The 27,093-nt window shown below is 49.4% G+C and overlaps 1 protein-coding gene across 1 annotated transcript; it reads right to left on the minus strand.

Moving 5' to 3' along the window:
• Positions 1-17: 17 nt before the first annotated feature.
• CSF1R (colony stimulating factor 1 receptor) lies at positions 18-19,942 on the minus strand. Its single transcript, XM_083871830.1, has 21 exons — positions 19,772-19,942; positions 14,922-15,167; positions 13,837-14,121; positions 12,954-13,090; positions 12,116-12,278; positions 11,058-11,247; positions 9,952-10,067; positions 9,578-9,698; positions 8,695-8,885; positions 7,999-8,111; positions 6,446-6,572; positions 5,849-5,953; positions 5,411-5,521; positions 5,091-5,253; positions 4,442-4,542; positions 4,183-4,301; positions 3,317-3,439; positions 3,080-3,191; positions 2,682-2,781; positions 2,004-2,109; positions 18-1,527 (listed from the first exon to the last, which is right to left on the minus strand). The coding sequence occupies exons 1-21, from the start codon at positions 19,818-19,820 to the stop codon at positions 1,393-1,395; spliced, it is 2,913 nt and encodes a 970-aa protein (XP_083727956.1). The 5' UTR covers positions 19,821-19,942; the 3' UTR covers positions 18-1,392.
• Between the last annotated feature and the right edge of the window lie 7,151 nt (positions 19,943-27,093).

Genomic DNA, 27,093 nt, shown 5'->3' on the forward strand with positions numbered 1-27,093 from the left:
AAGAATGAGTGGTTTTGAGAACTGGTACTGAGGAACATAATTGCAGGGTGAGTGGGTAGGCCAGTGCATCACCCATGCTGTGAGCTGTTCCCCTCTGAGAACAGTCCTTAGAGCCCTAGAAGAGACTCATTTTGTTAAACATCTTACTTTATTTTTTTATAATGCTGACAGATAGAGTTACATTAGCTTTTCATTTAGTAAGGAGGAATGAATCACTTGGTGTTAGCATAAAACTGGATTTAATAGAATCAGAAATGGCCCACAGTGAAATTGCTCAGAGTGTGACAAAGGCCACCTGCAGTGCAGTTGTAGTTTGCCTGAGCCCTGTCAGTTGCAGTTTGCCTGTGCCTGGAATAGGGATCCTTTACCCACTGTGTCAGGTGAAGCTAAGAAGGTTCTTTAGCTACTTCTGGTGGGTACACAGGACTGGGTGGCCAGGACAGTAGTAACCCTGAGCAAGAGCTAGCTGAGAAATAGGTTGAAGGGCATTAGACCCTAGCTTATGAAAAAAATCACCTCAGTTGCACTATTAAAAGTACATTTAGGAAATTTAGTACAAGTCTGTAATAGTGACAAAGGCAGTGATTGCTACATGCTCAGTAACTCAGTTCTGTAGGATCTGTGTAATGTTGATAATTTCTAGACCTCTTTAAGCTGCCATTCTTTCCTGGATTGGGTTTGTGTTCGGTGCTCTCATGGAAGAGCACTGTTTTCTGCTGTGTTTTACCTGAGAAAGAACTGTCCCTCTGTCCTGTTAGTGAGGCACAAATTCACATGACCCTGGGGTTGGCTCTGTGGCTCACTTCACCCAAACACTCCCTGCAGAAGCATCAGCTGCAGAGAGGTGGATTGCACAAGGAACTGTAGGGGTTAATGCACATTTAATGCTATGTAGAAGCTTCACCTATATCTAAACACACTGCAATGTCCAGGGTCAGACTGACAAAGGGAAGACAGCAGGACCAGCAAAAAGAGAGTGTGTGGAGTAGTTCCAGTGCCAAGACATATTTCAAGATGTGCTTATAGAACACAACGGTTCAGTAATGTAAATGACACTTGGAAATGTCTTACTTTGCTGTGGCTAGTATTTTTTTTAAAAAAAATGGAAAACCCGAGCTCCCACAGCCTTCTCTGGGGCATGGGGAGGCAGGTGCTGGGGACCTCTGTGTACCTTATAGAGATGGAGCCTGTTACCATCCTAACAGCTCTGTGCTATGCGTGAGATAAGATTTCAGGGACCCCATGGTGACTCCTTCACTCTCCTTTTGGTGAGAGAGTCCATAACACTCACACTTCAGAAGGCACAGAGAAGGCCAAAGCAGGAGGTGTCTGTGTCCTAGAGTGAGCTCTGTGGAGCCAGGACAAGGATCAACCCCAGGGTGAAGGTCCCACCTAACAGAACTGGTAGTTGTTGCCCTTGAGAAGGGGCTGCCCACTCTCCTCTTGCTCACAGGACTCCTCACAGCAACCAGAGCCACTGTCACAGCCACTGTCTTCCTCAGCACTGGAGGGGAGGTTGGTGTAGTCCTTGAAAGAAAAAGAAGTGTGTTTTAGTCTCTCTGATTGTGTATGACACCTGTTCCCTTGCAGGTGACACCTGACCCCTTGCAGCTGGGGGTGTGCTTACTCCACATTTCCACCTTTTGCTGTGCCCACAGGGCATGACTAACAGGCAGGACAGACATTTGCCTGTGCTTTTTTGGACAGCTACTCCTGAGAGAATGCACAGCAAGTCCAAGGGAATGGGGCAGGGTGCTGTGCTGGTAGTGTATGACTGCCTGTCACGGAGAGGTTTCTGCCAAGAAGCTGTGCTTCCTTGTCCAGCCCTCTTTGGCCATGGTGGGGAGTGACTTAACTCTTCAGTTGGACGCCTCTCTGCACTTCCCACCAACACTACACTGCTCCCATCAGCTAATGGTAAGGGATATCACAGAAAACTTATCCAGAAGCTGTGTTCACGTAGGGGGAAAGACATCCTCCCCCTTCTCTCCAGAGGTCCTCACCTGTTCCTTATGCACCTCCAGCTCTTTCTGGATGAAGCAGCCAATCTGGTCGAAGGTGGGTCTCCGTGTGGGCTCCAGGCTCCAGCACGCCTGCATGATGCTGTACCTGCAGGGCAGGACAGGGACAGGGAGGTTGCATGGTGCTGCTGGAGGCCCTGCAACCCCAGGCTCTTCTGCAGCACTCTGTATGCCAGGGACACAGTACTGAGCAGTCCCTTTTTTTTCCATAAAACCCATGGTGAGTGCACGTGCAGTGCTCCAGGAATGGTGCACACTAGAGTGGATGGAGCAGACTAATAACGGAGAAGCTTTATGCCATCAAGACTTCAGGCTTACACTCATTACCCTCCTGTAGCCTACTCAGGCTTCTCTTCTCATAATCAGAGTCAAAAGACGCTAACTAAAAGAAAACCCCAAGTTCAGGGGTATAGACATGTAATGTGAGTGTTCTCATCCTCCTGTCCTTAAACAGGAGCTGCTGGATAGACTGCCCCAGGCCTTGTTTCCCTGCAGGACCAAGGAGCAGCCTGGTAAGATCCGTCCTTAACCTCAAGGCAAGACACCTGGGAGCAGCAGCCAGACCTGTGGACAAGGTTCCTGTGCCATGTCCCTGCCTGTTGCCATGAGGCAGCTCCAGCCCCCCATCACTGCTGTGTGAATCTCAGTGCATCCACTCACATTTCCAAGGGAGCGAAGTCAGGCCTGGCCATCTGGTATCCCTGCTTCACCATGCTGTAGAACTTGCTGTTCACCACCATGCCAGGATAGGGGCTCTTCCCTGTGACAGTAAAAGGAACAGAGGCTCTTAGACCAGAGTGTTCAACACTCCAGCCTTGAGGGGTGGGAAGAGGCAGCCTGGAGCATCATCTGAGCCAGTGCTACCCAGGGAGGTCTGAGTTAGAGAAAATTATGTGTGATTCTTTGTTTTGAATGGTCCCTCTGGAAACATAACACATTGTTTTATAGCCCTGATAAACCTAGATTTTTGTCAACCTTCCTCCTTGGAAATTTTTTTGCAGATACATTAGGGTAGTAGTGAGCTACAGAAGAGGTTTGCAAGCTCACTTCTTTCTTACCAAGGGAGAAGATCTCCCAGAGCAGGATGCCGTAAGACCACACATCACTCTGCACTGTGTAAATGCAGTCAAAGATGCTCTCTGGTGCCATCCATTTCACGGGCAGGCGGGCCTGGAAGAGCAGAGAGTCCTGCAGACTGGGACAAGCTGGCAGCTTATGCTACACTCTGTCTGTTCTTCATGCTCCACCCTCCCCCTACCCTTGTACCTTCTCTTGTGGCCACTATTATTACTTACATTGCCTTTCACAACATAATTGGAGTCATTCATGATGTCCCGGGCCAGGCCAAAGTCACAGATCTTGGCTACCCGTCCATCTGATATGAGCACATTCCTGGCTGCTAAGTCACGGTGGATGCACTGGGGAGAAGAGACCACAGCTGAGACCCAGTCACTGGCTGCCAACAAATCCAAAGAATGCTCTACAGCCTAGGCCTGTCACCAAAACAATGCTTGCAGGGACAAGGGAAACGTACTGCTTGAAGAGCTCCTGTCTGAGGCACCATATCGTGTACAAACTACATGTTTGTAGCTCTCTTTTAAGCATTTCATTTGCCATGTTAAGACACCATGGCATTTAATGCTCTGTTCTTTAATCACTCATGGGGCTGTCATCTTCCCCATATGGAGAGACTCAGAACCAGGGGCTCTTAACACTGTGTCCTCATCTCTGGAGCAGTCACAGGGTGAATCTGACACTTGAAGTCTGACTGCTCTGGCAGTCAGCTCAACAGCCACTTTCAGTTCCTTGTCCCTGGGGTAGCAGGGACGCTGCCAAAGCGAGAAAGCTTCGCAACAAAATTCCTGACCTCGTGCAAAAACGGGAGAAAATGTTGAGACCAGCATGATGCACAGCCCTGGGTTCCCCCTGTAACACTGCTCTGCCATGATGGCCATGGGGGACAAGGGCTCTGGAGGGAACACCAGACACCAGGGCCCAGCCTGTCTGAACCAAACAGAGCAGAGAGGCCTATTTCCAGCATCCTTGGCTATCCCATCCAAAGACAGCCCAAGCCTTCTGCAGCCAGGATGGGTGGTGCTGCTTGGCTGGACTGGTGTTTTTCACTTGGTGTGCTGGGGGCAGTGGTCCTCTCAGCACTCACATTCTTTGATGCGAGGAATGCCATGCCCTGGGCCACCTGGCTGGAGAACTGTAGCAGGTCAGAGAGATTAAGGGGACGGAGATCCTCCCTGGCTTCACCTTCTTCCTCCAAGCTTCTACCTGAAATTCAAGGCAGAGATTTAGATTTGCTGCAAAGCTGGTGAGTAACGCAAACTGTGGCATATTGTGGTTCCCAGAGCTAAACCAGACAGGATGGGCAAAAGAAAGAAATCATGAAATCAAATGAGCCTTTGACTCACCCCTGACTGGCACAGAATCTGATGCTGCTGAAGATGATGATGACGACACAGGCCTCATTTCAACATATGTTTCCAAACCCTGGCTTGAAAATCCACTGTCGCTGAGTAAGAAACAACAGAAAGGAGGGCAGGCTGTTAGAACCCTCCAGCAGCACCTTCTGCCCTGCTCCATATCCACCAAGAGGAGAAGCCACATGCCTGCCTGCAGAAGGTGACTTTAGAGAGGGGCTTAAGGGCAAAGGCAAACTTGAAGCTGGTTCAGAAAGGCGACCTGGGCCCTCTGTGTTATGAGGCTCCAGGAACTGTTCCTTTTTTAAGCTCTTGGCTGATGGGCAGCAGTCAGCCTCAAACCCATGTGCCCAATAGTGTAGGAAGCCAGAAACTTTTGTTTCTGGATTGTGGAAGGACAGACAGGACCGAAACCTGGATTTATTGTGGGATATTTAACGACTGCTATCAAAGTCTTTGAAAAACTCAGAACTATCACCAGGTCTAAACACATGCAACCCCCATGGCTTTTACATCTGGGTATCCTGCCAGTCCCCTTTGACTTTGATCTCTCCCCAGCACAGTGCTCTTCACACTTCTCCCAGTGAGTACCCAGGCCGTGCATTGGTCAGCCCTGCAGCCACCCGAGCTCTGCTCCTACCTGCGGATGTATTTTTTCTCTAGCTCAATGTTTTTGTAATCAGCAGCACTGTCTATAGAGGTGTCCAGGGCAGAATCCTGGATCATTATGGATTCAGCCTTCTTCCTCAGGAAATTCAGCAGGTCTCCATAGCGACAGTACTCGGTGATGACAAGGATTGGGCCTGGGAGAGCAGCAGAAAGGATTCATTAAGGAACGATGTTGCTATGACCTGTCCTGAGCATTGCTTTCCCTGAGAGGGCAGCAGAATCCACACAGCTCATCAGCTCACGCTGTGCCTCAGAGGAGGGGCCCTGTCAGGGGTCTGTGGGGGATCCTACCTCCACAGGTACATGCCCCCAGCAGGTTAACAATGTTCTCGTGGTGTCCCAGGTGACTCAGGATCTTCAGCTCAGACATGAGAGCCTCCTGCTCATCCGTGTCTGCTGATGCTGTGAGGTCAGAGAAGGACTGTGTGAAGGAGTGAGGGAGGGACAAAGTGGAGCTTAAGGAAAGGACAGAAAAAGGTGTTGACAGAGTTATGGAATAAAAAGAGGAGACACACTTAGAATGAAAACTGTGTCCTCTAACTGTGCCTCTGGCCTGCCCTGTCCACAAAAAACGCAGTAGTGTGATTCCAGTATCTGGTACTTGGCACAGAAACAACTTTTAACAGTAGCTTTTGCAGCCTGTGAACACCAACATGTGGTGAACACACACTACATCCTACCCAGAGGAGCTTGGAGGATTTCAGCCCTTGCAAGTTGCTCTGTGCTCACCCTTTAGCATCTTCACAGCCACTTTGAGTACTGAATCTTCTTTACCCAGTCCAAAAGCTGTGGCTTCCACCACTTTCCCAAAGGCTCCTGCTCCAAGAGTTTTTCCTGCAGAGAGAGAAAAAATGTACTTTTAAGATACTTAATAGAGAAAGATTGAGCAGCTGTCCTGCACACAGCCTTGAGGAAGATATCTGGTGGATGGGGATTCCTGCTGGGCTCACACAAGATGATACATCCCTTAGTCAGGAACTGGCAAACATCTCGGGGGAGCTCTACTATCAGCAAAGATGGTGTGAAAGAGGCCATCTCTAAACTTTGCCTCACCAAGTCTGTGCCTTAGGAATGACCCCACATGCAAGAGGAAGGACATGACCCCTGCAGCCTTCCTTGGAGCAAAGGAGGAGGGAGGGAAGGTTGCCCCCTACCACTTATCACCCTGTGTGGAACAGAGCAGCAAGGCCTGGTTAAGGATGCTGCTGGAATGGGACAAGGATGCAGCTTTGGACATCACCCAGAGCTTTGGCTCTGACTGTTGAAGCATTTCAGCGCTCTCATGAGTTTCATGCCACCAGGCAAGCAGCAGGGAAAGTTTCTTACCAAACTGGAGGTTGTTCCTTGGAAACTCCCATTTTTCATTGTATGGCAGCTGAGTGGGATCGATAAAGATGTAATTATTGCCTTCACAGGCCTCAATGATCTTCCACCGCACCTGGTACTTGGGTTTCTGTAAGGAGGAGGCTCCAGTTACTCAGTGATTCCCAAGCTGGGAGGGTTCCCCAGCCCCAGCATCCACTCAAGCTCACTCTGCAGGTGCAGAGAGAAGACACAGATTTCAGCCCATCAAATTTTTTTTTTGAATCTGGACTGAGTGAGAGAGGATTTTTCTGGACAGCCTGGACTCTTTGCAGTTATGAAAGTCATCACCTATGACTGAAGGAGGCTCTGTTGCCCTTGGAATCAGCCTGTTGCTGTCATTTGGGATGCCAGAGCTGGGAGATCCAACATCTCCCACCAGAGCAGTGGCTGACAGTGCCCAGCTGGTGCTGGAGGGAGATGTCCCCACTGTGTCTCCTTCCTTGGACCCCTGGTTGCTGAGCACAGCAGAATGGTGGAGCTGGCCCAGCCCCACTTCCCTTACAAGGGTAAAATAAAAAAAGGAGAAAGAGAAGTAAGAATTTCTCTTTTCCAAGAATGTCATGGCAGAAGTAACCAGGCAAGGCAGAGAAGCACTGCTGGAGTCCTTGAGCAGAGAAGGCTGGTACTTGTCTGAGATAGGTAACTTTGTTATTTATAGACATGTCCTGCTTCTCTTGGGCTTGCAAGCCCTTCCAAAAAGCTATTTGTTTCAGATCTGTGCTTACACATTGATCCATCTTTCCCTGCCTCTGGACCACTGTCCAAAGGCAGCTCTGCCTGCTAAGCTGTAGGTACTTGTCTGGGAGAGGGCTCTGATGGATCTTCTGACAAACAGCACCAGAACTTTGCTGCAAAATCTTTAGCCTTGATAGGCTGTCAAAGGAAGGGTGCTAAAAGGAAGAGATGAAAACCAGGAGATTTTCACCCACTGATGAAGCAGAGGTGGCTACTGATAGGTTCAGTTTGTGGAAAAAACAGAGAAGGAATCCAAATTCTGGAAATGAGCCTTGCAGAGAAAATGGGGCAAGTTCTCATATAAAAATAGTGACCAAGTCTTCCTGGAAACAAACTTCTAACATCATCCTGTTTCTCCATAAAAACAGTTTTTTATAAAGCAGTGAGCAGAATAAAAATTAGTAGATGCAAACTGCAAACCACTTTTTTTCCCCTCCCTTAATTCAGCCCATGAATTAAGAGCAAAACCAGGGGACCAGGGGCAACTGACAGCACAGAGTGAGCACCTTTGTCTGACACCAAACAATAACCACACTGATCTCTGGGCTACAAGATTGAAGGACCAGGGCAGGGGAGGTATCAATACACTGAATTGGGTGCCTGAGCTTTGCCCTGCAGCAGGAAACTCTAGGGGGAAGCTGGGAGGCAGGAGAGGTGAAGGAGGCATCTTGCCTGGTACCTCCAAGTTGAATGGTCCTGCCCTGGTTACCAGCAGAGGCTGTGTGGCCTCTGAGGCTGGGCAGCCCTTGCAGCCCTTGCCCTGCAGCAGGGAATCTGACCTGGTTGTACTTGTAGAGCAGGAAGAGCACTAGAAGGAGCAGGACCACCAATGCACTTATGCAGGAGGAGAGAACAGGGCTGAAGAGCTTGTTTGGAAGGGCCATGACACTTCCTGGAAGAGGAAAAAAAGGAGAATGTGTAAATGCTCTTATTTCAATCCCAACTCTGGGAGCATTTTGCCCAGCTATTAATTTTGGATTCCTCTGTATGCCACACACCCCAGCACTGCCCTCAGTAGCCCCTTTTGGGAGCTGCTGGGAGCTCCCAAACTCTTGATGCCAAACTCTAGTCTGTAATGGTTCCCCTCATACCCCTCTCTTTCCACACAAACAGCATGAGGCCAGACTGACTGGGGACCAAGATCTGTGCAGCAAGAACAGCCCCACCAAAAGATGCAGCCCCTGTATTTTTGTGGGCTGAGAGACTGCTGGATGCACCATGCCCTGGAGCTGAGTCCTGCAGTTATAAGATGCCCATGGTGTGGCTTAGCCTTTGGCTCCAGGCTATAACCCAGCCAGAAATTCCCACATGGCTCTTAGGAATGGGAAATGCCAAAGCCTCACACCTGGGAGGATAAAGAGCTTCTGGAATCTTTTCCAGCTCTCTTGCAAGACAGTGGGGATATACATAAAGGATGTAATCTCAAAGCCCCCAGATTCTCCCCCACACTGCCAAGCTGATGGTTTGTATCTTACTGGTGATGGTGACTGAGTGAAACATGTCAGAGGCATTCCCTTCCCGGTTAATGGCCATGCAGCAGAAGGTGAAATTGTCACCCAGGTCCTGGAAGAGGATGCTGCTCTCCACCTCCACCTCTTGGAAGGGCAACATATTCACCACCTGTGGTCTGGAGTCATTCCTTATCAATCTGCAGTCCTCACTATACCTGCAGGGAGGGCAAGAGGAGACAGTGAGTGCTCCTCTGCAGCACAGCAGCTCACAGCTGAGTGGGGGCCTGTGTCAAACTATAGAGGCGACAAAGGGAATTAGGGTTGCAGCTCTGTGAGGTGTGTTACTCTATGCTCAGTGAAAGATCTCTCCCTGAACACCACAGCCTGCTATAGACAGAACCATGACTGCTTTTATGTGTCTCAGCACACATAATTAACACTTTATGTGTTCTGTCATCAGTCCCTTCAGTGGGGCTGGTACACAACTGCCCTGTCCAGGCAGCTGCAGTTGCTTCCCACAACTCTGTAGCTCAGTAAACCCATGCTCTGCAGAACCTCAAACCTGTGGAAGTCCCCAAAAGATGACTAGGCCAGCCAGGATGTGCCTCTACAGCAACATACACCAGGGCATTTCTCCAAGGCATCCATATGTTCCTTGGAAAAGTATGGGGAGAACATGAATCACACGTGGATAATCTCTTCAAGCTCAGGACTTTAGGAATAGAAAGTGCCCCCTCTTGTCAGACAGACCCCAAGAACCTCTTTTTCCAGCAGAGCAACATCCCTGTTGCTGTTACTGAACAAGCTCTGCTATACTGCCTGCCCAGGCACATAGGTGCTGCTGCTCAGGGAATGCCAGCATGGCAAGGGCAGGGCACAGCTTGGAGGGCCCCTGGGCAGTTCTCACCTGTCTGAGTGCACGGGGCACTGGTACCACTCGATGTGTGGGGCAGGGTACCCGATGGCCGTGCACTGAAGGATGCTGGGGTCATCGGCTGGCACCTTGATTTTGCAGACCCTTGGAGAAGCTGTTGGGGAAGTCACACAAACAGTGAATGCTGTGACCGGAGAAAGAGCACATCCCCCATGCTCTGGTTTCCTTTCCATGCATGCAGCAATAAACCAGGAGGGACCCCTGTGTTATACACAGACAGGTTTGGGCTGGGTCTGTGTGTCCTGTGGGTGCTGAGCTGGAAGCAGCCAGGTACCCCAACCAACATTTTTTCCAACTGGGAAGCAGTCCCAGGGGCAAGCAGGGTGAAAGAATGGACAAGCACTTACATTTCAGAGAGATACTGAAGGTAACTGATCCATTGGTCACATTGTTGAGGGCATAAAATGTGTAGAATCCTCCCTCTCCTTCCTGCAGGCGGTTCAGAGGGAGTGTGTTGTTGTACCTGCTCACAGGGAGAAACACTGTGAAGAGCACAGGCCTTGCTCAGTGAGATACTGCTGTTTCCTGTGCTCCGGAGCAGTGAACACTTCCAGCACTAATCCCAGCCCACCAGGGGGCCTGCCTGTTGCTTCATCGGGGGAAGTCGGAAGGGACTGATCTTCCTCAGGGCAAATGCTTTTTGCCACCAAGTGCATTACAGCGCTTCTGAAAGCCTACAGGTGGGTGAACGCTCAGAAATAACTGAACATCTAAATCATTGTCTTTCAAGGAGATGCTGGTCCTCCTGCTTTTGATAGAATGAGTTTCTTCATGAAGTTGTGCTCCCTAGGTGCTCACTCCCCTCCACCCCCAGCCCATTTCTCAGCCCACAGTGCAAGAAAGAGTTCACCCTAAATTTTTGCCAAGTAGCACAGTTCCTCTTGTGGATTGTTTTTTGTTTCTAAGAAAATGAAAGGGGAATTGCCCAAAACCCTAACAAATGGAATTAGTTTCTTTCAGTCTCCCCTTGGTCTCAGTTGGCTGTAGGCTTTGGGAGAGCAGACCTGTACTCTGTTAGATCTTATTCACATAACAATGTTTGTGACTTCTCTTGACATGGGGCTCTCAGTGCCTTTCAGTGCACACTCTTTCAACCTCAGAGCAGGGGATGGGCCCAAGGACCAGTGAGGGAATTAAGCTTTTTGTTCTATTCATCCACTCCTGCAGTTTCTTCTGGCAAGGAGAGTGCAGGATTGAACAAGCAGATCACAAACGTGACACTGACTTCCACAAGGCTTTCTAAAAAGAAGGCTGCCAATTTAGAGAAGGGTGGTGTCCTCCTTGATCTGATCATACTGTGGTTTGCTAATAATACTGGAAAGAGAAAACAGAAATGCAGAACAATTTCCCTCTTTAAAACCAGAGAGTTTTCTGTAGAATGGGGCCTGCCTGTCTCAAGGAAAGCTCTCTTGGAAACATGCCATAACCAGTGTAGAAGACAAAGAGCACGTACCAGTTGTTTCCAGAGATCATTTGGTCCTTGGATATGATGGCTTTAGAGTTCTTTAAGGGATTGGTGTGTTCCCAGACCCACTGGTGAAGTTTTGGGTAAGCCTTAATGTGGACCTGCAGCTTCACACTCTCTCCCAGAGCAACCTCCTGGCTGGTGGCTTGCCCTGGGGTCAGGTGCACGTAACCTCTCTCTGCAGGATGGAGGAGAGCATGACCGTCAGCAGGCATGTCCAGAGACCTGGAATAACCCTTATATACCAGCTCCATAAATGGATCATTATTGGAAAGAGCAGCCTCGGCTGGGAGACTGCAGGAGGGAATGAAATATTACACAGGTACGTTGCCAAAGGAGTACTCTTAAATTACTTCTTTGTCATGGCACCTTGGATTGCACTGCCTGAGGAGAGCTAGAAAATCTTAGGGAAGTCTCGTAGGGAAAGAAATTTTACGTGCTGTATCCTAAGAAGTGATGAGGATAAAATCTCCTAATTGTTTGCAAACCCAGGCCCTTTAGCTAAAATCCTGGCTTCTCAGTAGGAAATAACTCAGACTGAGCCTTCTTTCTGAGCTGTGGTATGCAGCAGCTTTGGATCATCAACAAACTCCAGCTTGTGAGCTGTGAGGACGAATTTTGCATCTTGAGATAAAAACAAGTGTAATAGACCTGAATCCCTTTGTGTGGATCTATGGCTGGAAGAGACAAAGATCCATACTCTGCTCATGTGGCCTGCCTTTCCTTCTAACCAGCCTTTCCCTGTCTTCCAGCACAGCCTTGTCCCATTCACTTTTTACTATTTCAAAGCTGTTTATAAATGCACAGAGACTGAGAAAAGCACTCCAATTTTTCATCCAGAGTCCAAACCCTGTCCTCCAGCCCCTCAAGATACAAAGGAAGCACCAGTTCCTTTCCTAGCAGCTCCATAGTTCTCATGTAAACCCTCAGGCACAAGTGAGAATTATGTTTTCAACAACAAATCTAGGAAGAGAATGAAGGCAGAACAGCAAATACTCAAGGCTACACATGATTCAGTCCTAGTAGCCTTTTGGGGAAGTACTCACCTACTACCTGAAGCATTGTTGAGGCATTCCTGAATCCTACTGAATTGTTAGCTATACAGATGTACTTCCCAGTGTCTTCCATGGTCACGGCTGCAACAGACAGGGTGTCATTGATGAAGTAGTTACCATTTTCAAAGCCAGTCGTCCTTTTAGTTCCCACGACCTGTCAGGCAGAGAGGGAACAACACACATTGGAAGGGCAGAGCAAACACACCTCGCCTGCTCTGGGCTAGAGAGCTCATCACAGAGAGCAACCTGTGTGGAGAGCCAGAGAGACATTAAACCCAAGGATCCAGGGCAGATATTCCACAGCAATTAGGTTATAGCTATTGTCAGCCTTCTGACTGCAACTTGGCCTTACACTGTGTGACCCAAACATACCCTGTGTGTTGTTTCATCTCCTTAATAAAGGCATCAGTTATAATAAGGACTTCTAGCAAACCTCATCCAACCATTTAGCAGTTAGAAGTCAGCATTGCAGAGATTTTGAATTGTATTCCTCTTCTTCACCCATATCTTTTCTCTGGAGAACTCTGTCCTGAAAATGTTTGCTGCTTTATAAGCCCTGGCAGGGCTGGGTGAAGAAATGTTGCTTTAACAGGTACTGTGGCTCCTGTCCAATAAACTCAGCTGAAACAACACACTCTCCTCTCTTGCAGCACAATTCTGAAAATAGGCAGGTGTTTCTTAATCCTGTCATCCCAAAGAAAGGATATTCAAATTTCTACAGCTTGAATAGCTGCTTTGGTTGGGTAGTTCAAGGCTTTGCTGTGAGTCTGGGCAGTTCTTACTACCCTGTGTCTCTCAGTTTCCAGGAAAGCCCCACACCCCAACTTACTGTCTTTGTTGCTGTCACCCATCTGATGTCATACTTGTGGGAAGGAGCAATCACTCTGCAGGTGACTTGGAAAGGTTCGCCCACGATTCGCACGTGGTCTGCAGGGTCCATCATCACTGACACAGGCTTCTCCAGTACTGCACAAAGGCAAGCAGGGAAAGATCCAGTGTCAGCCTCTCCACTGAGTCCACATGCTTTGGAGACTTCCCAGGGCCTGGCTACCTTGGGTGGTGAGGCACTGGCACAGGTTGCCCAGAGAAGCTGTGGATGCCCCATCCTGAAATGTTCAAGGCCAGCTTAGGTGGGGCCTGAACAACCTGATCTAGCAGGTAGCATCCCTGCCTTTGGGCAGTGAGCTTGGAACTAGATTATTTTCAAGGTTTCTTCCCACCCAAACTATTCTATGACTGTGTTCCATGATTCTACCTCCTCCTTTCCATCCTCTTTAGCCTCTTTACCCCCTGCCTTCCCCTTCCCTATTGATCATCACTCCCTTTTGAGCACGTCTGTGGGAAGCAGTACAGGTGGGGAGAACACAGCAGTCAGGACTGTGGGTTGAAAGGGCAGGAGAAGCTTTTGCTCTGGTTACAGATGGAGGATTGGGGCCTGAGAACTTGCAGAACGTTGGAGAGATTGGTGGACACTTTTCTCTGGTCTGTGACACCACCTGCAAAGATTTGAAGACTGTTGAACCCACGCAAACTCATCTGAAGGAACCAATTTGCCAGAAGCTGATGGAATTTGGCCTCCATTATATAAACTTAAGAAACTGCAGGTTCAGAAGGTCTTTTCTGCCACTGGCAAGGAGCTTTTCCTTGACTATCTACTGTGGCCAGCTTAGCTATTTGTGAGCCTTAGGACAGCAACAACCCCAGTTCTTTACCTTCTTCCATAACCAGCCGTAGTCTTGATGAATTATTTAGTTTTCCATTTATCTGTGCTTGGCATCGGTAATAACCTTTATGCTTGCTTTGCACATTGTACAGTCTTACTCCTGTCTCAGCTCTGAAGGAGTAGTTGGTCCCAGGTGGGAGAGGAGAGGCATCATCCTTTATCAGAGTGACGTTGGATCCGTACTCGGGGGCCGTGATGAGACAGGGGAGATCAACATTCCCACCTTCAATTCCCCGGGCCCGGAAATAGGGGTTGTACCACACGTTATCAGGGTCTGGAGAGGAGACAGGACAGGCTTGTGAGGGAGGTCAGAAAATGCACTGAAGCTGAGAAACACATTCCAGCAAAGGCAAGTCTCCAGCACTGCTGCCCAGGGGGAGTTCGATGCTGGGGCAGCCCTGCTCAGCTCCTGCCTGACTCAGCCTCCAAACACTCACATGACAAACCCAGATCCAGCTCAGGCATTTGAGGGGATCACAGCAACCAGCTCACAAATGTCCATGTAAAAGAGAGGCTGGAAAGTATGCATACTTCTAATTAAACTTTTCACCATGGTGCTAGTTTTACTTATGAGACCTCCAGCTTCCCTGCTCAGGGCAGCACCTCTGGTACAAGGGAAAGGGGGAAGTCAAGTGGTAGAGCTACCACAGCATAGCTTCTTCTGGGATAAAAGAATATTTGGGGTTCAGGTCATGCTGTGAGGATGTAATTCATGTGTTTCTCTCCCTTATCTGAGGTGCTGGCAATATGGTTCTCTGATTTGCAAATCTCACTGCTCATTACAACACTGAACAGACTTACATCCCTGTTTTTTTCGAGAAGGGAAGCCACAGAGGAAGGAAGGAGAGATTCAGGAGAGATCCACATACACATGACATGTAGCTCTATACTTTATCCCAATGGTTTAACCATGGGGTCCATTTTATGTGGACTCACATGGTTGTGGCTGCACCAGGAGCCTGCACTGCTCCCCAAGAACACACACAAGCACAGCACAGCAGGAAGGACCTGTCAGTGGCTCCCTGGAAGGAGGCTGTTCTGCCAGGGGATGTGGGAAGAGAGAAGCAGGGTTACCTCGCACAAACAGGTGGATGGCTGCAATGCCCTTGTCACTGCTGTTGACATAACCACAGCTATAGGTGCCTGTATTCCTGTAAGTGGCCTTGGGTATACTGAGAGTGCTGATGGTGTGGTTACTGAATACATTTTTTTTTGTATTCCATGCAACTTCAGACTCTCCTGAGCAGTGCAAGAGGACTGGATCGCCCGTGTTGACAACCAGAGCAGGGAGGTCAGGGCTGATCATTGGAGATGCTGAGCCTGCAAGGGAAAGAGAGAGTGAGAATGCAAAAATGATCCCTAAAGATTCTCTGTTGGAGTTCATGCTGCCGAGAATGGAGTAGCTTAGCATCAGGAAAAGGCTGACCTTGGGATTCAGGCTGACCTTTGGCTTTTTGGCTCACATCACTCCACCCTTTCTCTGTCCCACCAGACCCATATGGCCTGATACTCCAAAGAATGAATTTCAGGGAAGAAACATCACCCTCCACAGCTCCCTCTTCCCTGCCATTTGAACATTTAGAGCCCTGGGACAGGAAAAACAATCATCTGGAGCTGATTAGGGCAAATGCCAGCTTGGCAATTGTTCCTGCTGATTTTTGCCTCTTCTTACAATAGTTTTCCTTTTGTGGCAAAACTGGAGCTGCTCTTTGAGCTGGGTTAGCCCATAGCAACGTTTGGTGGAGTTTAAGCCAAGTTTGGTGCATAGGGCTCTCTGTTGCATTGGTGCTGAGATAAGCTAGAACAGACCTGGAAGGCTCCTGCAGAGCAGGGGGTCAGTGCATGTAATTTGGGAAGACTAGCTTTTTGTTGCCAAGTGCTGGACTTTGAAGGACACCTCCTTGTGTGTATCATGGAGTCACACACTGCATTCTCCATGCAGACACCAACAAAACATTATTAAATGAGACAGCATTATTATTCCCATTTGGGAGAGGAAACTGAAGCATGGAAAAGCTAAACAGCTGATGAAAGCCCACAGCTGCAGTTGTCTACAGAACGCACCAGTCCTGTGGACACCAGCATCACAACCAGCTGGAGTTCTGATGCATCTCTGCTTTGAAGATGCCTGCTCTGCTGGCTGAATAAAGGGGAACCAGGGTCCTACTCCAGCCTTAGTGTCAGAGGGAAATATTTTTTTCCCTGTTTTGCCCTGTCAGCGAGTTCTTTGAGTTACCACCTATATTTAGGGTGGGGGGAAGTGCAAAATGAATCAGTGCCACGGGGTTGGGGAAGAAGCGGTGCAGCCACCCCACACCAGGCTCTCAGGGAGGACAGGAAACACATTGCAAATGGCTATCCGTGCCTGAGGGGCTCTGCACCCCCTTCCAGTCCCTATCCAGGGCTATTCTCCCACTTCTGCTTTCCTTCCCACTCGCTAACCCAACCTCACATCTTAAAGGGACACACATCCTTATTCAAATAATACTAATCACAAAGAGAGCTGTGCAATTTATCAATTCACTGCTCTGCAGGCAGTGCTCCTCCTGCCATGGACACTGTCCCTGTTGCAGCCAGCAGAAGTGCACCCCATCCTCATCCACCCCTGATCACAGCTCTTTTGGGGAGGAAGGTGATGCCCAAAGTACAACTGTGTGTCCTGGGCTACCAGCTGTGCTCAGGGCTGTGCCATCCAGAGCCCACACATCAGAGCCCAAAGAGCAGCATTTAAGACATCTTGGGCTGATGATTCCCTCCATGCAACAAAGGGTTGAGAATATGAGACTCAAGACCCTGGAGAGCATTGCTGGTGTGTGTCCATGACACAGTTGCTGTGGGGAAGCTCAGACAAGGCCCAGGTCAAACTCACTGGCCCTGTGGGGAGAAGCAGAGGACAAGGATCTTTGGAGCATGGAATATTTGACATTTTATCTCACTGTTTTTTTGGGGTTTTTTTGGTTTTGTTTGGGAGGGGTTTTTTGATTATTTTTTTTCCTGATGCTTTTATCTTTCTGTGGAAAGAGGAGGAGCCCAGAGTGGATAAAAACATATCCCAGAATAATTTACAAAGCTACATTTTCCACATATCTGAGGCAAAACATTCCTTCCTTTTTGCTAAGCTATGCTTTCTAGTGGGGCTTGATACTTCTGTTGCTTTAACCCTTTGTCACTGGATCCTTTTCCCACAACTGCTTTTTGCTTGGCTATACATCCACATCCAGGGCTTTGGCACCATTTCATGGGGAGCCAAGCTCTTTTGACTCAGAGCTGTATTCAAACTAGTTCAGAGAAAAACCTGTTGTCACTTGTCCTTGGTTTGACCACAGCAGGAGGACAAGGAAAGAAAACAAAACAAACAGGAGTCATCTCACTGTGCATCTTTTTTGTCACCAGCTTGGTTACTACTGAGATGCTGTGGCCAGACAAGGCTGTGCACAGGTGCTCTCCAGAACAGTGAGGAAAAAGCCTTCAGGCTGTCGCTAGATACTCATACCAGCAATACAAACACCACACAAGAGGAGTGAGGACAGACAAGACAGGGACACTAAATGCAGGACCAGGCAAAGGTCACCCAAGCACCCACTCCTTCATGTGTGCTGGGGGATGAGTCAAAGCTGTGGGTCCTTTTCCAGAATAGGGAAGCAGGGCTGCTGGGGGAGGCTCTCTCCCTGCTGACCACTGTGCAATCTTGCACGAAGCCCAAGGATGTCTCTCTTCTGCTCTCCAGCAGCTTCCGCAGCACTGCCAGTAACTGCTGGCCAGAGGTTTTACCACACTTGAGTTGTGTAACCATGACCTCCCCTTACAGCTGCAGACTATGTCCCTGCCAGCCAAAACACTGCTTTCCTCTGCTGAACATTCGGTGAGGAAGGAGAAGTGAAGGCTGGTATGCCAGAAGTGCCCAGGGTTCTCACCACAGAAACCAGTCACCAGGATCTTGAGTTAGTCCTGGGGAGTAACTAGGTTACTCTGGCCCTGAGAGGGACACACTAGACCTGAGCTCCCTCTGTCACGCCCTCAATGATAGCGAGGAAAAGTTTGATTTCTGAGGATCCCTTCCCTAGAGTCACCTACAGTACCTGGGGGACTGGAGATGGAGAAAAGTGTGCTCAGGACAGCTCTGCTTGGGGCTTCTACCTAAGAGGTTTAGATTACCCACAATAAGAAAACAAAACCCCCAGGAATACACCTCAAGATGACCAAGAATATGGATGCAAGATGATCATGTTTAAAACATTTCCTCTGTTTGACCTGAGCCCTCAGCAAGAGCTCAGATCACAATAACTGCATCAGCCCTGGGTATTCACAGAAGATGCACTTGCAATCCAAGAGGTAGGAGAAGGAAGTCAGGCCCTGACTCCAGCTGGAGTCTATTACTTTGTAGAACCTTGTCATGGTGCAGCTTTGTGCTGCAAATGGCCAGCAGTGCTGGTACTCAAACAAATGTGTGTCCTACAGCCTGGCATGGCAGACAGTGCCTCATGAAGATGTCACAGCTGGTGATCTGCACTGGCTAGTGGCTCAAGGAATCTTTGAAGAGATCTTGACAGCTGTTGTTATGATCTCTCACAGATCTGTAATAGACCTACCTAGTCCCTATTATTGTAAAAAAAACCCACAAAAACTAAAAATCCTGCAGCCTTCACAACCCAGTTCCCAGCACAGAAGACCTAGAAAATTCTGCTTAACATGTTGCAAATGTCACTTGAAGTGAAACAACAAGGGATGCAAATTTCCTGGGCTGAAAACATGTGCACTACAGTGGCCCAAGAAAGACTCACTGCCTACCTGCCACATGCTAAATGCTTTCCCCACAGGCTGTCCCCTTACAAGGATGACTTCACACCACAGCCTCACTGTGTCCCCAAGCAAGTGCAAAAGGAATATCAAGGTGAGTGCCACACTGGACCCAAGAGGTTCCCAGTACTTCAAATTGCAAGACTAGTAATGCTGGTTTCCACCTCTTTGGATGTAAACCTCCAAACAGGCTTAGTGACTCTTTTTTGAAGTTGGTGGGTTATCACCTCTTGGCCATCTCTGCAGCCTTAAAAAAGGTGTGTTCACCTTTCCCTTCTTGGCTGGCTGAGTTGTTTCCATCACATCTTGGCTCTACAGCCCTGTTGTGTGTGCCACCACCACCAGAAACCAGCAATCCTCAGACACTCCAGCTGGGCATGAGGTGCTTTGGAAGGTGCCAATGCAGATGATTTTCCCGACTCCTTCCCCTACAGACCAAACATCTCCAACTCCTTCCCCATTTGAGCAAAATGTTATCTTGGAAAGAGCTTCCCTCAGGACACAGTTGCTGCTGAACCATTTCTTCATCTTAAACCCTGTCCAGACCCAAAGAGTGGGAAGTTTCCCTTTCCTACCTCCCCAGAACCAAGGCTCTGCCTATGCTACATGCACCTCTCCATCCTTTGGGCAGGGCTGCAGGCAGCCAAGGGCAAGCCAGGCTCCAGAGCCAACACAGAGCAGCAACACACCCTCTTTCCACCACTGTCCTCCCTCTCTAATTGCAGCCAGCTCTGGATGACCTTCAGAAAGCTGCTACAGCCAAGTCTGCACTGAATTCCAGAACTGGTGACTCTTCCCTGCAGTGCCACAATTCTGCCTACCCATGCCAAGGATCCTTGAACCTGCTCACAGCAGTGTCCGCTTCATGAAGCAGCCTCCAGAAACAGGGACTATCCCAGCCCACAACAGCTTTTTGGGACACATGACTGGGAACCCAGCTTCACCCTCCACCTCAAGGAGCTGCATGATTTCTGGTCTGGCTTCAGCACAGCCCTGTCCCTACCAAGGCCATCACACCTCCTTACCTGAGGAGGATTGGAGCACTCACACCAGAGACCCAGGAAACCCTCACCACATCCCAAAACTCCCCTGGAGTGACGTGAGGCTTTGGGAGTCAGTGTACGTACCATGCCAGAAGCCAGCTGTGGTGAGCAGCAGGAGGAGAGCAGGACCCATGTCCCCAGGGACTGTGGTGTCCCCAGCGTGGAGCCAATGCTGCTGAAGGATCCTCTCAAGCAGTGGGTGTCTCTTCTCGTGGGCACAGTCCCCAGCACTCCCTTGTCAGGAGCTTCTGCTTTCTGAGCTGACCACAAGTTAACAAATTCCCTATTTCGTTTGTTTTTGAAACAGGGAAAAAAAAAAGCCCAGGCCGTGCTTTGTCACGTCACCAGTGACAAACCCCATGGCAGAGGTGGGGCCAGGTGCACACCCTGCTGCAGGATCCCCCTGTTGTGGGGGTCTCTCTCAGGTCTCAGAGAGGAGTCCACCCCAGACCACTCCCCAGGGCTGGCAGGGGCCACTGCACCATGATGGGATTTGGGATAATCCTGATGTTCTCTGGCTTCTGCTACTCCAATCCCACGCCAGGGACATTTATACACTTTTGCCTTGCATGGGGACAGAGTGTCCCTACACTTGCAGGCAGTGGATTCAATTTTATTTCAGCAGGACAAGTTTCACCTCAGGTCCAGTGGCTCTTGCTGGCTTTGGGACCTGAGGACCTTCACAGGACATGGCAGGCTCCCTCACAACAGGCCCACAAAGGCAATTCAGCCTGAGGCAGCTCCCAGGTGGGAAAAAGCCTGTGAAGATGCCAAATCATTTTGTGTTAACCAAAAGTGTGATCCCTCGTGCAGAGAGGGGTCCTGTGGCCACACAGGATCACCCCCAAGCCCCATGCCAGCTTAACCACCCTCCCTTGCAGGGAGACCTGTTGAAATCCAGCATGCAGACCTCTATGGCTCCTGGCTGGGCTGGGGGGCCCCTGCTCTTTCCTGTCCCAGTACCTCCCACAGGGGCTCAGAGTGAGCCTGTCCCCACCAGGCAGCTGCAGGGCTTGAGCACAGACCCTTCTTCCCAGCCATCCTCCCTGGCTGCTGGGGAGGCTGCTTGCAGCTCTTCTGTAATTGACAACCTGGCAGGCACCTTGAAGCAGTAATTAAACTGTTAACTAATTAGCAATGTTGGTAATTAATAAATCAGGCACTTTGTTAACCCTCCGCTTAAGACCATGAGTCTTCCAAAACAGCTGTGAAGGAAGGTTTGAAGAAAATCAGTTCTCCAAGGGACGCCCAAGTCAGCAGGATTAGCAGATTCTGTCAGACACAGGGTGCCCTTTGCTCTCTGCTCCGTCTCTGGATAACCTCAGGCTGCAGCAGAAGTTCAGGGCTGTTCACAGCAGCTCTGGGGTGGGAAGTGACAGCCAGCACCTGACAGTGCTGGGAAGGAAGCACAGGGGAGGAAGGTCCAGCCAGGGGCTCTGCCAACTGCCCCAGCTGCAGCCCCAACGGCAGGGAGGTGTCAGGAACACCATGACAAAACCATGGGCAGAAAGAGAAGGGCTGTTCCAAAATATCTGCACAGAGGTGGCTATTGAATCTGCACCTGCAGTGCCCTGAAAGCTTCCACAGCCTGGAGGGGAATGGGCTTCTCCAACGAGGCCAGTTAGAGAGGTACCAGCAAGACAAGGTCCTGGGGCCAAGAGATGAGAGCATGGCTGACTGTGCTGGAGATGACTAAGAGTCATGGGAACGTGGAGAGCTCTTGGTTTTGGCCAGAAGGATGGCTGGAGACAGTGAGGGAGTCCAGATAGAAGGAAAGGCAGCTTTTGGCCAAAGAACGTTTCCCCTCAGCAGTTTTTCCTGGCAGGATGCAGGGAAGAGGAACATGAATTAGAGGCAGCATGGTGCTCTGGGGGGCTCCTGCCCAGAGCTGGGGGGCTGTCAAGCAGCTGGGCCACAGGAGATGTCTGCTTGATTATTCTTTCCTCCTTTCAAGCCAAAGGGGCTTTTTAAAGGATGTTTGTTTCCCTCCTTCTTCTTTTTAAGTCCTTTTTTTTTTTCCAGGAACGAATGCCAGCTCAGAGAGAACTGACTCACCAATGTGAATAAGTATTAAACCAGACAGGTTTAATAGAGAGAAGGGAAACAATCTCTCAGCCCTCCTTCTTCTCTTTGAGGGGGCCCCTTGCAGAGCATCTCTGATGGCAGTGATCCCCAGGTGACAGCTGGACATATGGGTCCCCACCTGGACTGGGCATACCTGGGGATGCTCACTGGGACAAGCTTGTGATCCCTCCCTCTTTTGTATCCCTCTCTTCCTCCTGCAGGCTGCACCCCAGATCTTATGTGCAAGCAGCAGCTGAGCCCCAGGAGTGCTGCTGGAACTCACGTGCCCAGGCAGCTCTGAGCACAGGGCAGAGATGCTCTCAGAGAAGCTGCAACCTTACTTTGAACAACTCGAAGCCCAGGAATGTCTGTTTAGGCCCTGATGGTTGTGAAAGATGGGATGAGACTTGCTCAGTGCCTGGCAGACTGTTTATGGAAGGTGGAATGGAGGCTGCTGTGAGCCCTGGTTGGGAGCACTGGGAGCTCAGGCTTGTTTCCCAGGCTGGGAGCCATATGGGACCCCAGCACTGAGCACAGCTGGCCATGGTGCCATTCCTGCCTGAACTGCCCTGCAGCAGTTTGGGGACACATGTGGAACACCTGTGTCCTGTTGGTACTGAGCTGTTGGTACTCCCACAGCTACAGTTTGTCACTGCAGTCTCTCTGCTTCCCTGAGCTCTTCCATGGGGTGTCTGTCTCATCACTGCAGAGGAGACTTATTTTGAGGTGGGGAAAATGCCCTTCAGGGGGTCCCCATGTGGGCCTGCTCATTTCCAGCCCCATGACCCATCTCCAGCACATTCTGACATGCAAAAGGTCTGCTAGGTAGGGAACAGTGGGAGCCTGCAGGGTTCAGGGCTGAGGTCTGTCATTTCCCCCTCTCTGCTTCCCCCCAAGCCTTTGATGCAGACTCTCTCGACAAAAGGGGATTTTTTTTCTCCCTGCTGATTCAGCTTCTGGAGAAAAATGCCCTGACTGAGCTGTGCCAGGTGACTCAGAGCATATCTGGGGACAATCAGCCTGAGCTGGTCAGGGAGACTGCAAACCTCCACCCTGGAAAAATGAGCAAAGCCAGGAACCCAGGACAGGCCGTGCTGGAAAGGGGACCCTTGCTGGAACTTGGACCTGCTTGCTGCTGCACTCCATGCCCTGAACCCATGGGTACACAGGGAGCTTCCAGGAGCTGAGGGAGGCACGACTGGTGCCAGTGGGGGCTGCATCATGTAGCCAGAAAACAGGGTCAACACTGACATGTTTGAACCAAAAATCCCTCTTTGCAGCAACCCTGGGGTTTCCAAGCACCTGGCTCAGAGCAGATGCAAACATCTCTGCTCTGCAGCTAGAGATGGATTTTGGAGGAGCAGTTAAGTTTGAGCTAGAGAGAGGAGAAAGCTTTGGGCAAGACTCACAAGGTGCCTGTCTCTCATACAGCTGGGAGACCTCAGTGCCTCTGGAAAGGTGACTCGGGAAAGGTGATAGGAGCAGAGTGGCATGTGGATCTGTGGGAGTGGTGGTGTGGGGAGCCAGGATTCTGGAGCTGCATCTTTTGAGCTATCAGCAAATTCCTCATCCTAGAGGAAAGGGAGGAGAGCTGGACATGGGGAGCTCTGTGTGCTGTAATGTGGCTCCTGCTGGTGCCCTGCCCTGTTGCTGTCCCCAAGCCCTTCCACTGCCCTGAGCTATTAAACTATGTGGAAAAATCAGTGCTGTGGTATCTGCCATCTCCTTCCACCCAGCCACTGTTCAGTTTGTCATTTCTCCTGCATCCCCACCCTGATCTGAGCACAGACCCAACAATGCTCTAAGGAGCCAAGTCCTGAGCTGGGACTGCTGGCCCAAACCTGAGGCAGTGGGGATATACATGGGAATGATTCCTGGTATCCTTCCCTCACCCCACCTGCCATATTACCCACAAGCTGCACAGTTACCAGAGAGATGGGGCAGATCCTGCCTCTTTTCCTTACCCTGTCTCTGGGCTCAGCTGCTCCTTGCAGTGCTTCTCCCTGCCTGGCTCCCAGGTTGGCTTTCACTAAGCACTGGGGTCATGCACAGAGTATTAACATGCTTAGCCTTCACCCACCACAGGGTTAAGCTGTATTCCCAGCCCCATCTCAGTGGGAGCAACCAAAAGCAGGGAAATAAAGGAAGAGATGGGACTTTGCAAAATGAAAAACACCTTTATTTTTAAACTCTTTCTTTAAAAATGTATTTGTAAAAGTTTACAGCATAAAAATAATATCTCATGGCTATAAATGTGACATAGTACAAATCCTACAAATACAACTGTAAACCTAGAAAAATGTTAACTCTTTGGTACCTTAGTCTGAACTCTGTTTTTCCCTTCGCCCTCATGCTGATTTTGACTGAGAGCATAGAGATAGGTGCTGCTGCTGTTCAGAAAGGCTGCAGAGGAACAGTGTGACGCCAGCACAGCAGAATGGGCAGAGGGCACACTTTGGGCAAGATTTGCAGTTCTGGTGCAGTCCATGAAGGAGAAAAGAAGAGGAGTGATGGGACACTGCAGGTCTCCCAGCACAAGCTGGCTTCCCTGCATCCTCCCACCCCAAGCAAGAATCACCTCTCCAAAGTGCTGCTGGAGCAGTTCCCCTGCCTTTGCCAAAGCCAACTAGATCCACCTTGGCATTTCCCAGAGGCCTCAGGTCTCCGGGTGAAACATGGCAACTATGAAAACTCATTCTTAGCAATTCTTGGCCTGCTTTGGGCAAGTCCTGCAGATGACATGGTGCCCCCACTGTTACAGTCAGCACTCAGCATCCAGGCAGGGCTGGGATCTGCTGCAGGAATGGCCTGTAGGGCCCTGGAGCTGCCCAGTGCTCAGGGAGGACCTGCAGCTGCCCTGGCTGCTCTCTGCCTGGGCAACCCACGGCAAAGGATGCCAAAAGGTTATTGAGGGCCACCTAAGTGCAACCTTTGCGTTCTCTAAGAGCACAACCAGACTGCATCCAGGCTCCCTGATCATTCTGGAACCTGAGCTAAGCACTGAGCCCAACCAGGGCTCTTCCTTGCACTGGTGTGTTGGAACAGGGGTTTTGTCCCCTTAGGACTCTGTGAAATCCCCTTCTCCAGATCTGCCAGCTTTGCACAGAACTTGGGCTTCCTCACAGGCAAACCCTAAGTGCCTGGTGCCCTTTATTTGTGGTGCTGTCTCTCCCTCAGCCCAGAGCCCTGACTGGGAAGAAAGAGAAGAGCTGCTTCTCACTTCTGGCTGACTTCCCCTGGCTGCACATCTGCACTGCACTTCTGCTCCCATCCCCGTGGGACCCTGTCACAGTCCCCTTGGCAGGTGAACAGAGACAATTTAGTTACAAGTAAAGTCCGCTGTGCTCTAGAGTTCTCAACACAACACAAACAAACACTAAACGTGACACTCGCGCTTCAGAAAATAACACACTCAAACTGAGAAGGACAAAAGGATTAAAAACCTGTGCACACAGCAGTCTGAGGAACACCTTAAATGTGGAAAGAGACACCAGAGTGCTGCATTAGTTTCTGGGATACATGTATGAAATAGTGACTGGCAGTAGGATTATGCATATATTGGTTCTGATAACAATGTAACAGCTGTAGAGTAAAATATAATCTACAAATAAAAAGATATTGCACTAGAGATGGGCCCAAGCTGTGGCATGTGTTCCTTCGTGGGGGCTCAGGTTGGGTCCACCTCTAAACACAAAAACACACCCAAACAAAAAAACTGAACATCGAAAGAGAAAACCCAGTGGGACCAGCTCCCCTCAGAGTCTCACCAGAGAAATTATGGCTACAAAACTGGTGGGCAAAAACAGCCAAACATTTCTCCTGGCCCTCACCTGGCAGGCCATGCAGGGACTGGAATGTTGGCAGCAAAGAGAGAGAGGGAGTGTGGGGCTGGATCTGTCATTCCCAGCCCTGCCAAGCCCTCTCTTTAAGTGATGCTTAGCAAAACATGTTGGCTTTGCCCAGCTGCCAGCTTGTCCCTGGCTGAGAAGGTCTGGTCACTGCAACTTGCTAAAGGTGCTGTGAAAGGTTGAGTAAGGACAGGAAAATACCACAAAGTGCAAGACTTAGCCCTTAAAATCACGGGGCCAAGGGCAAGTATCTGGTCATATTCCTCCGGAGTGCAGAATGGTACCATTTTGCAAAGAGTCTGGCGTACCTACAAGAAGGAATATGGAGGTGGGGGTAGCATCCCATCAGCAGCCAGAACAGATTTTGATGCAAATAATAATTTCAGTAAATCTACAAATGGGACAAAATGCAATAGGCATTCAAATGTAGCTAATGCACAGCTAATAGGACAGGATACCTGAGCTCCCCCAGCAGAGAGATCTCCCCTTTCAGGACTGTGGAAACTATTTCAAAGTGGGAAATTAGTAATTTAATTAGCAATTAAATCTGTACAAGATGAAGTTTAGAACAGGATTTTTTGAAATAAGCAAATGGCCAAGGAGAAAGTGAGAAGGTGCTAATTGATGGGAAAATCTTTGGGCTGGATGGAGGTAGTAAAAGTAGTTCTCTAGATTGTTCTTGTTGCTAGAAGTATCTAATATTTTTATTAGTCAGTCCAGCCCAAAAATAACAGTTTGTTAACGAAATTTGCTCATGATCCAATGTCTGGAACAGCAGGGAGTAGCTTGGTTAGAAATGCAGGAAGTGTAGAAAGACGTAGGTGCCTAGATTGGTCAGAAGATGACTCCAAGCTCTCAGTATGTTGTGGCTGGGAAAAAGCCAATATTATCCAAAGCTACACCAGGCAAGTTAGGACCAGCACAGGCCAGAACTATTAATGCCCTGTGTGAGGTCTAGGTTTGACCTCACCTGGAGTACTGGGTACTTCTGGTCATCTTTGATAGAGAAGGATGAATTAAAAAGGAAGCTGGTGCAGACAGGGGCTATTAGGATAACCTGATGTACCATCCTATGGGCTCAAGTTGCAGTGACACAGATCCTACCAAGCACCTTACATGTTAAAAAAAAAATCAAGCAATCTGACCCAAAGGATCTCATAAATTACTTCTTCTCTGCAGTAAGGGATCATTTAATGAACTGTGGCCATAGGAGACGGCTCATTACAAGCAGGAGGAACAGAGGATGGAAAAACAGTTGTCATTCACAGTATGTTTCCTATGGATGGTGGGGAATCTGACCACAGAGGCTGAAAATATCCTCTGCTGGCTGCCAATAAAAGTGCTATTTCTTATGTTCACATTTTACCAAGGACATCAGCCCACAAAACACCTACTCCTTTAGCCACATAAATGGCAGCACTGGAATGGTAGAAAACTTAAAACAGAAGCTGTTTTGCTGGGGATTTCTGGCAGAAGTTCTACATTTTGAAAAAA

Source organism: Zosterops lateralis (genome assembly GCF_965231275.1).
Source record: "Zosterops lateralis genome assembly, chromosome: 14".
Taxonomy (NCBI): domain Eukaryota; kingdom Metazoa; phylum Chordata; class Aves; order Passeriformes; family Zosteropidae; genus Zosterops; species Zosterops lateralis.

Coding starts and splice junctions, on each gene's coding strand:
- CSF1R (XM_083871830.1), bottom strand. CDS start 19,820: ATGGGTCCTGCTCTCCTCCTGCTGCTCACCACAGCTGGCTTCTGGCAT. Junction 12,279..12,953: donor GGGTGACAGCAACAAAGACA/GTAAGTTGGGGT, acceptor TCTGCCTGACAG/GTCGTGGGAACTAAAAGGAC. Junction 3,440..4,182: donor CATTCCTCGCATCAAAGAAT/GTGAGTGCTGAG, acceptor TCTTCTCCCCAG/TGCATCCACCGTGACTTAGC.